Genomic DNA, 10,981 nt, shown 5'->3' with positions numbered 1-10,981 from the left:
CCTTACACATTACATATACAAGACTGGCATATTTTTGTGAGAGAAGCTTAAAAAAATAATATAACTTGGTGATATTACTCAATATATTCCAAAGGGCTGTGTCTTTACTGACAGTAATAACCTCGGTATAGTTCAGGTACATTAACTCTCAACATCAAAGCACATTTCTCATGACATAAAGTAGAATGGAAGCTATGATGCCACTGTCAGTTTTAACTGAGATTTTTCAGTCACTTCAAGAATGTACTGAAACAGTAATTTGTCCAATAAGTAAAGCAATAAAAATTGTTCTTACTAAAAACGAATAGGTAGGTGCTCCTGAACTTCTCCCCAAGGACCTCGAAGCACTTAGGTCAAGCCACTTCTTCGGTTGAGCAGCGTACTTTGGTCTTGAGGATTCATGGCTTGGTAATTAGAGAGTTCTAAGGTAAACGTAGCTGAGCCTGATGTTAGCGTTCGAAGCACAGTTGAATAACCCTAATCAAAACAATTCAAATCAGTTATCTCTTCCAATTTAAGCCTCAAATTTCTCTTCCTGCCACTTATCTTTTGACCAGTACCAGAAAAGGTGATTAAGTAACTTAACCATATCACTTCTTCAAATGGTCATTGAATAATTTTTCTCAGGAAAAATTTGAAACGTGGACAGAAAACACTGGTGTGTTTCAGGTGTCTTCCCTGGTCCCGGCATCTGGTAAGATGACTGCCAGCACTCAGGTGCTTGTTCTGGAGCAGAGAGGCTGGTGGTAGGAGAATGACACTTGCCTAAAAACTGGCAATTGAAGAAACAGGCTAAGAACTTGGAAGGGACAAAATGGTAGGCTGGTGCCATGTTTTGGTTCAACACACATCTACCACCATGGAGGACTGGAAAGGACCCCCATGCTGCTTGAATCTCCTACAATTTAAATTCAAAGTCCTAATAGTTCCCGATGGCTGAAACGGGACATGCATCTTCTACCTCAAAGCCCTGATGCTTCTTTCAGATGTCACTGATTCTCTTTTTGCTCAGCCTATCTGTCCCTATATTAAGAACATGTACTTTTCAGTGACACGGTACCTACCATGGTCTCTGCTAAGGGAACAAACCCAACAACAACTCTGTTGTCCTGACGAGTCTGGATCTCCTGGATGCTCCCTCTTCTCTGTGCCAGATCTGCCAGGACAGCGCTGAGGTGATCTCTAGTCACAGTGACCTCCAGGTTCATCAAGGGCTCCAAAATTTGCTTATCAGCCGTCTTCAGAGCCTAAAAATGTTAAAGAATGCCAATCCATTTCTAAATTGGAAGTCAAATTTCTGTTTAAAAGTTTCCTTAGCTCAGCCAGGTGTGGCTCAGTGATTGGGCGTAGACCCAGGAACTAAGGGGTCACCGGTTTGATTCCCAATCCGGGCATATACCCAGATTGCAGACTTTGTCCCCAGTAGGGGGTGTGCAGGAGGCAGCTAATCCATAATTCTCTCTCACATTGGTGTTTGTCTCTCTCTCTTCCATTCTCTCTAAAAATCAATGGAAAAATGTCCTCACGTGGGGGTTAACAACCACAAAGTCTGAATTTTAACTTCTACGGTAGAGATAATAAGTTCAGCCTTCTTAAGTCAGGAGCTTGGGGTTAATTTTATAATTATGGATTCAAGTAAGTTAATTTTATAATTATGGATTCAAATAAGACTATAGAAAACCAGGTCTCAGTGTAAAATATTAGAAGATGGTTATAAAAGCAAGTATTTTAATGCAAAATCAGTCACATACGAGGCTAAAGCATTCCCACACTGAGGAATGCATGGAACGGTTTCTTGGCATATCAGGACCCTTGGGGTTAATCCAGCCCCAGTAGGTATTGGGTAACCATGCCAAGACGACCAGATTGCTTGATGCTTTGAGAAGGAAAGATGCTTATCCTGAATCTATTATGCAGCAATTCTTTTTTTTTTAAATATATTTTATTGATTTTTAACAGAGAGGAATGGAGATAGAGAGCTAGAAACATCGATGAGAGAGAAACATCGATCAGCTGCCCCCTGCACACCTCCCAATGGGGATGCACCCGCAACCCAGGTACATGCCCCTGACCGGAATCGAACCTGGGACCCTTCAGTCCGCAAGCCGACGCTCCATCCACTGAGCCAAACCGGTTTCGGCTATGCAGCAATTCTTGATTAAAGTAATCTTACTTGAATAAATAGGAACTCCAATATTGGAACCAATATTAGATCCTCAATGTCCTTTAGATTATAGTTCACCTTTGGCCAAGCTGACCCCGGAAATGTCTTCCACTCAAACCTACCATGCTTGTTTCTATCGGCTATGTGTCTGAGGTAGGGAAAGCAGAGCTGCCACTTAAGGAAACTTGACTATTTGTCAAAGCCAAGGGATATTTCATAGCTAACTATGTTAAACAGTGATTCCTTAGATCCTCTTGCAAATAAAACCCAGTGATTAAAAAAATCAAAAATTCTCCATGGTAAAAACTCTGACTACAAGGCTCAGGAAGCAAAGACTGCCCCGGATCAGAGTCCACTACTGTCAGAAGAGTCACCTTAAAGCAAAAAGGATTAGGGTAGTTATATACCTTCTGTACACATCTTGAGACACAGGCAGAAATCATAGTTGAGGAGGTACCAGGATGAATCATCAGTGAATGTAAAGTAATTGCCACATCTTGAATTGGGGATCCAAGCAATGGTCCTAGGCAAGGGGGAACATTTGTATTAGGACTCAATATGCAGTGAGGAGTAGCTGAGAAATGTAAAGAAACAGGGAGAGGCCCTAACCGGTTTGTCTCAGTGGATAGAGCGTCGGCCTGCGGACTGAAGGGTCCCAGGTTCGGTTCCGGTCGAGGGCATGTACCTTGGTTGCGGGCACATCTCCAGTGGGGAGTGTGCAGGAGGCAGCTGATCGATGTTTCTCTCTCATCGATGTTTCTAACTCTCTAACCTTCTCCCTTCCTCTCTGTAAAAAATCAATAAAATATATTTTAAAAAAACAAACAGGGAGAGGACGTCCAGTTTAGCACGTAAAGAGCTTCCTTGGAAGTCACCACTCTGTCCTAACAACAAGTAGAAGGAAACAGCCTGACAAATCAACAGCTCTTCTTGGATCTACAAGGTGGGAGGACAAAGGACAAACTCCTGCTCCTAAGAATGGAGCGAGGGCAAATGCAGAGGGTCAAGGCTTCCTGGAGCAAAGACTTACTAGAGAAAACGCCCAGGAACCAGCACCAGGGTAAGAAAAACTGAGCTGTCATTGACAAATGACTGGAGGCTTGGTGTGGACAAGCTTGGGGGGAGCTGTCATGAAGGGGACACAATTCTGTGAGATCTACCTCCAGGAGCTCGAGCAGGTTCTCACAGTAACTATCAGAGAAAAGCCTCCTGGTGCTTCGTGGGGGAAGAAGAAAAATAATTGTGAAATACAGTTGACCCTTGAAAACGCAGGGAATTTAGGGGAACCGACCCCCAAGCAGACAAAAACCTGCGTGTAATTCTTGACTCCTTTAAAACTTAGAGTTGGCCCCTTCCCCTTTGTATCCATTGCTTTCGCATCCTTGGATTCCACCAACAAAACAGTACTTCAGGCCCTAGTTGGGTAGCTCAGTTGGTTGGAGTGTTGTCCTATACACTGAAAGGTTGCAGGTTCAATTCCTGGTCAAGGCACATACCTAGGTTGCAGGTTCAATACTCGGTTGGGGCATGTGTGGGAGGCAACCAATCAATGTTTCTCTCACATCAATGTTTCTCTCTCTAAAATCAATTTAAAAAATCCTTGGGTGAGGATTGAAAAAACAACAGTACTTCAGACTTCAGAGCACTCTTTTCATTTCTAATTTATTGATTTTTGAGAGGGAGAGAAGAAAGGAGGGAGGGAAAGAGAGAGAAACATCGAATTGTTGTTCCACTTATTGATGCATTCATTGGTTGACTCTCGTACTAATATGTGCCCTGATTGGGGATCAAACCTGCCACCTTGGTGTAGCCAGACGATGCTCTAACGAACTGAGGTAACTGACAAGGGCCAGAGCACTCTGTTCCTAACAAGGCCTGCACTCAGGGGAACTTAGTAACCAAAGCCTAACCTGCAAGGGTATCATCACCATCAGAGCCTGATGGGCGAAGTGCCCTATTCCAGTGCACTCTAGCCATCCTGTCCCACCCTAAGGGGAGTGAAAAAAAAAACCCCTAAAAGATGGAGACCTAATCCTAGGACTATAGAAGGCTGCCTGTCCCCACACCTCACTACATTACTACTAGTAAATGCCTGTTTACAGCAGTTCCTTTTACCCAGTATACCATGACTGGCTATCAAGAAAAAATTACAAGGCATATTAAAAGGCAAAAAGCACAATTTAAATAGAACAAGCATCAGAACCAGACACAGCAGGGATATTGGAATGATCAGACCTGGAATGTAAATCAACTATGATTAATGTGTTAAGGGCTCTGACAGATAAAGCTGACAGCATGTAAGAATGAATGGGCATGAAAGCAGAGATAGAGCGAAGTCCTGATTAAGAACCGAACAAATGCTGGAGCTCAAAAGCACCATCACAGAAATAGGGATGCCTCTGATGGGCTTACAAGTAGGCAGGACAGGCTGAGGAAACTAGTCTCCGAGTCAGCCCTAGCAGGTGGCTCAGTTCGTTAGAGAATCGTCCTGTACACCAGTTCGACCCCTAGTCGGGACGCATATGGGAGGCCACCGATCGATGTGTCTGTCTGTCTCTCTCCCCCCCTATTTCTCTCTGAGTTATATATCAGCAGAAACCTCCAAAACTGAAAAAGCAAACTGAACATAAGACTAAAAAAACAGAACAGAATATCCAAGGACGATGGGATAATTATAAAAGGTGTAACATATACGTGATGGGAAGAGAGACTGAAATAATAGGTAGTATTGGGAGTGACTGATTGTGATATTCATGCTTACTCTTATCTGAGGTACCTTACCTTGGAGGCATGCACTATGAATTCCATTTTCAATGGCCTCTTGGGAGCCCTTCAAAATGTCTTCACTAATACTTGCAGCATACTCGGTAACTGGCACAACAGATGATGTTTCAGTTGGCTTTGCTTCCAGTTCAACAGTCACAAGGTGCCGTTTATCTCCTAAAGTTCTATCTAAGGTATCTGTAAACGAATATACAGAGATTTGTTCTGAAAAGTTGTCAAGGTGCCACAAGTGGGAAAACTGCAATCAACAAGTTCAAGCTCTCATGGAAGACAAAGTTTGAGAAAATACTAAATGCAGTATAAAAATGTCAAAGTACTCGTAAGTAGTTCTACCAAGAAAATATCTGCTTTCACATTTATCAATGCTATAAGCCTGCTCTGAATCACCAACTAATACTGTTTTAGTTAAGATACTCTGCAGGAGATGATCACACAAATTTTGATATGCAGATTATACTCAAACTTTTTGAAACATCTCTTATGTGACTGAAATTCTAATCACAAAAGTTTTACTGAAAAGTAAACATTCAGAGTGCAAAAATTCATCTAATGAAAATTAAAAGGACATTAACCCTGATAAAACATACACAGTTAAATCTCATATATTCTTCTAATAATATGTATTTGAAGTTTATGCTTCCCCCCAAACTAGTGAAATGTCTTTTTGTAAAACTGAAAATATCAGAGATACTGAAAATAGTATCTCTCATTAGCTAACAACCAATAGCTGTCACCAATCTGCAGTATTTTACTAAAACAAAACTGCTACATTTATATGACTATGTAATGCAGTGATTCATGGTCCAAATTCAAAACAAGTAATTATAGTCTACAATTCCTCTTCTTAATTCCTTTTTTTTTTTAATTCTCACCCAAGGGTATTTTTCCATTTATTTTTAGAGAGAGAGGAAGAGAAAGAAATATTAATCTGAGAGAAGCACATGATTGGTTGCCTCCTGTGTGAGCCCTGACCAGGGCCCCGGGCCAGGGAGAAGCCTGCAACTGAAGTACTGGAACCGAACCTGGGAACCTTTGGTCCACAGGCCAATGCTCTATCCACTGAGCCAAATCAGCTAGGGCCATAATTCCTTTCTAAGCTAACTTTTATATTGTGAATTATTTTATACTTAAGATATGTGCATAAGCTGAAAATAAAATGAACATTCAAGAAACCTATAATTACTAAAGAAAGAGAACATTACCAGTAACCTAGAAACCTTCTGAAGCAACCACTATCATGACATCATATTTAATCATTACTATGATTTTTTTTAGAGTTGTATCACATATGTATGTATCCCTAAACAATAGTTTATTTCTGCTTCATTCTGAACTTGTTTATTGTTATGTATACTGCAACTTGCTTTTTTTGGCTTCACATTAGTGGGTCATACAGGCTGATATCTGTTGATAGAGCCCATTATTTTTCATTGCTATATAATATTTCATTGTCTGACTATGGTACCATTTATTTATCTATTCTTCTGTCCACAAATATTTGGGTTATTTTTTCACTTACTATTTAAAAAAAAATATTATTACAGTGCTATTGTGAAGATTTTTATGTCTTTCCATGCACATGTATAAGCATTTCTCTAGGGATACCTAGGTGCAGAATTGCTGAATAGTATGATATGAAAATGGTCAACTTACAAGGTTGTCAAATTGTTTGCATGGTGGTTATATAATTTAGACTCCCATTAGAGTTTCCAAAGCATAATATCTCACCACTTTGCAGTCAGATTTTAATTCCTCCCAATTTTGTTGATATAAAATGGTGTCTCATATTCTTGTATGATCCTAATCATTACTGAGATTGAGAATCTTTTATTTAATATGTTCATGGGCCTTTTGGGTATCATCTTTTGTGAAATATCTGTTCAATATTTTTTGCTCACTTTTCTACTTTGTTGTCAGGTTTTTCTGATCTTTAGAAATTCTTTTTTTTTTAATCTGCATGAATATTTTATTTTATTTTATTTTTTTTATTGCTTAAAGCATTACAAAGGGTATTACATATGTGTCCTTTTTTTCCCCCGCCCTTGACAATACCCCGGCTTCCCCTACCCCCCAGTGTCTTATGTCCATTGGTTATGCTCATATGCATGCATACAAGTCCTTCGGTTGATCTCTTACCCCCCTCCCTCCTGCCCCCCAACCCTCCCCGGCCTTCCCACTGCAGTTTGACAATCTGTGTGAGGCAGCTCTGCCTCTGTATCTATTATTGTTCAAAAGTTTATAATGGTCTCTATTATCCATGAATGAGTGAGATCATGTGGTATTTTTCCTTCATTGACTGGCTTATTTCACTTAGCATAATGCTCTCCAGCTCCATCCATGCCGTTGCAAATTGTAAGAGTTCCTTCTTTTTTACAGCAGCATAGTATTCCATTGTGTAGATGTACCACAGTTTTCTAATCCATTCATCTACTGATGGGCACTTAGGCTGTTTCCAGATCTTAGCTATGGTGAATTGTGCTGCTATGTACATATGGGTGCATATATCCTTTCTGATTGGTGTTTCTGGTGATCTTTAGAAATTCTTTATACATTTTGGAAACTAATCTTTTATTAATTTATATGATGCAAATATCTTCCCTTAGCTTTCGGTATATCTTTTTGCTTTGTCATCTATTCTAATAAGCAAATTATTAATTTTAATAACATCAAATTTAGTAACCTTTACTTCACCATTTCAGTGTTTGATATTATGTAAGTCCAACCCTATCCTGGTTAATAAAGTTATTCCCCTATATTTTCTTCCCAAAATTTGAAGGTTTGCCTATAATAAAGTTTATGGTTTTTAATTTTATTTTGGTATATATTAGCACTTATTTCCTTTATATTTTGTGCTCTGAGGGATATTTGGCAGCTCTTCTTTCATATTTAGGTTTTTACACTCATTTGGAATTGACTTTTGTGAATGGTATGAAGTAGGAATCTAATTACGTCTTTTTCCATATGGATAATTATCCCAGGGCATTACTGAATGGTCAGTCCATCCTTTCCCATTGAGCTGCAATATCACTCGGACATAAACCCAATGCCCACATTATGTATGAATCTGTTTCTAGGCTTTCTGATTTGTTCTACTGGTCGATTTATAGCTTGATTAGTATCATAAAGACTATGGCTTTATAATAAGTATTAATGTCGGATACACTTCTTTGGGTAGAATTGATAGCATCATGATATTTAGTCTCCTTTTCTATGAACAGTATGATTTTCCATTTTTTGGATGTACACAATGCCCATCTGCCCTTCATTATCAATAGTAATTTGATCATCCAGTCAAGGTGTGGTCCGATTGTGCAGCATCCAATTACTTTTTTTTTAACCTTGTAACTAATAAGCAATCTGTGGGTAGGTATTTTAAAACCATGCAAATATGCTACTCAACCATGTACCCAACATTAAGCATTCACAATAGTTGCAAAATGACTATTTTCCTGCCTCCTTGACAACTAGCAGCACTTGGCATTCCAGTATAAGAACCCTCTCTTCTTCCCCAAGTATTTGTTTATTATGATTAGAGATTCCTGAATTCCTACTTTTCCTCAGTGGTCTGTAATTACTGTATTTAATTATTCTGGTATTCAAATTAACCCAGATTTGGCCAATGGAGCCTCTACAAGTTGGTTCCTGTGTCCTTATGACATGCCCTCATAATTTTTTGAGCATTTCCTTTCCTTCTTACACAAGATGATGTTCCATTGCCTGCTTATTTTTGATAATGTCTTGTTCCTTATCAATACTTTCCTTGCCCTTTTATTTCTTCAAAAAACAATATACTTATTTTATATTCTGCATCTGATAATTCCAATTTCAGAGGCCTTTGCTGGTCTAACGAATGTTTGTTGCTTCAATTGCCTTTTTGCTCATTGTGCCTTTTCTCATGATTTTATGATTTTAAAACTTTTAAAACTGTGACTTCATATTTGTTTTTCTGTGGAATTTTCTTTGAGGCCTGGGCTGAAGATACATTTATGTAGAGAAGCCCTTTGTTTGTTGTCACCAGGTTCCTGGGAATATTGCCAACCCATGAGAGCACTATACACTAAATTCTTCTTGGTTTGAAGGTTTTCAGGTCATTCTGATTCTATAAATTTAGGCTGAAAGCCCCATCAGAAGCCTATGGTTACACATTCTTAGAAATTCTGCCCCTTGCCCCCAGAGCCAGTTAGACAAGTTTTCTTGTTTTCTTTTATGAAGGAGATTTTCCTTGTTAATTATTTCCACGAGGATGTGGCCCTCATATCTAGTGGTGTTGGTGCTAACTTATTTTCCAAGGTTCCTGCTTCAGTTTCCTTTCAACCTTGGAAATTTCCACTAAGTTCTAACCAGCTCAGACATTAATTTTAAAGGTGTTATTTATATTTTCCCAGCATTTTTAGTTTTTCCAGGTATTAAGTTCAGAAACAGAAATACATGTGTCATTTGCTCCTTTATTCTATTCATTTAGTTTTTAAAGTTTTTGTGAAAAGTAACCATTTGTTCTTTTTAGAAATCACTGAGTGGCTAAAAGCACCTGGTATATTAAACATCTTTTCTGTATATTTTTTTAAACAAACCTGTCCATGTTTTCTCCTTAAGAAGAACAGCAATAATGTCAAGGGAAACCAAATTAAAACTATGAATCATGAATTCTTACATTCTGGGACAGAAATATAAAAACTGCATTTTCATCAGTATAGGATTACCATATTTATTAAATAGTGAAAATTATTTTCCACTCACTTTATAGAGTAAAAATAACACATCAACTTCACTCCTCTATTTCCTCCTTTTTTAAGCTATGTGTTTCAGTTTTGGGTTTTGGGTGTGTGGTTACCATTAGGTTTATGAAAAAGAAAGCTTCATCTATACAGTAGTCCCTTTTCTTTGGAATGCATCTGATCCAACTACTCATTCTGGAAGTGAGGACTAGGATAAGCCACCAACTTCCATGGCTCATTCTATTCCATGACACTGAAAATCACATCTGCTTGATGAGTCACGCATCCAGTAGATGTAATGAGTGATAATGGAATAGGGCTGTTTAAAATTTTAAAACCCTAAAAACAAACAAACAAGAAAACACACATATAAAACCTGTCATACTAGTGACTATGAATCCTGCTTACAACTAAACAAGAGATTCAGAAGACAGATCCTGGAGAGAAAGAGATAAACAAAAACAGAAGATGTTTTATATTTTACCTGTAGCACGAACTGAATTTAGTATGGTCTCTCGGTATGCCACCTGAAGAGGCCCTAGATAGGTTTCCAGTCCATATTCCCTCTTGATTCGGTCATGAATAATATCAATATGTAACTCCCCCATTCCACATAAGACAGTCTTGTTTAAAAAAAAGAAGAAAAACAAACATCAAGAAAAAATGTTTACCACAAAATACTATATAAAGGTATATCAGTCTATGTTATTTTTCATTAATTACAAACTGAGTTTCTTTTGCAATTTTTTTTTTTTTGGTTCCTACATCAAAACACTGTTTTTAACTTTTCTGATTGGAACTATTAATTAAAAGTGAATTACTAGGCCATTCTCTTCCATTATATTACCATTCCATGATACTTATCAGCTGAGCAAGTGGCATCTAGTGAGGCCTACATTTCTCAACTATAGAGCTAAGCTCTGGCCAATGGGATCTGAGTGTAACTGATGTTGGCAACTTCTGGGCTGTGCTTTCAAGGAAAGAAAAAATTATCTTAAGGAAAAGGTAGGAAACTATCTTGAATGTGGATGAGGGCAACATCTTATAAAATGGGGAAATAACCTTTCTCCCAAACATCCCCAACCATCCCGGCCACCTTACAGCTTATTGGGCAGTCCAAACTTCCAGACTAGTTTCGGCCTTTATGTGACAGAAATTGACTTTTATTTTCTATGAACCAATGTTATTTTGAGCCCTTGCTAGAACAGCCAAATTTGTATCAAAAGCAATCAAGACATGCATTTTTTTTTAGCAACAATGGCTATTCCTAAAGAAGGTTCTTATGTATGAGAAAGAGTATAGGGCAAGAAGTCCATAT

General features: G+C 38.5%; 1 protein-coding gene across 1 annotated transcript in view; it reads right to left on the bottom strand.

Moving 5' to 3' along the window:
- Nucleotides 1–122: 122 nt before the first annotated feature.
- Nucleotides 123–10,981, bottom strand: part of GFM2 (G elongation factor mitochondrial 2) — a 41,325-nt gene continuing 30,466 nt past the window's right edge. Inside the window, 5 exon segments of the mRNA XM_014451666.2 lie at nucleotides 123–477; nucleotides 1,065–1,247; nucleotides 2,572–2,687; nucleotides 4,946–5,125; nucleotides 10,148–10,286. Of these exon segments, the coding sequence (XP_014307152.1) occupies nucleotides 349–477; nucleotides 1,065–1,247; nucleotides 2,572–2,687; nucleotides 4,946–5,125; nucleotides 10,148–10,286 (747 nt within the window). The 3' untranslated portion in view covers nucleotides 123–348.

Source organism: Myotis lucifugus, unplaced genomic scaffold (genome assembly GCF_000147115.1).
Source record: "Myotis lucifugus unplaced genomic scaffold, Myoluc2.0 scaffold_0, whole genome shotgun sequence".
In the NCBI taxonomy this organism is placed as follows: domain Eukaryota; kingdom Metazoa; phylum Chordata; class Mammalia; order Chiroptera; family Vespertilionidae; genus Myotis; species Myotis lucifugus.
This window is presented reverse-complemented; position numbering and strand designations above follow the sequence as displayed.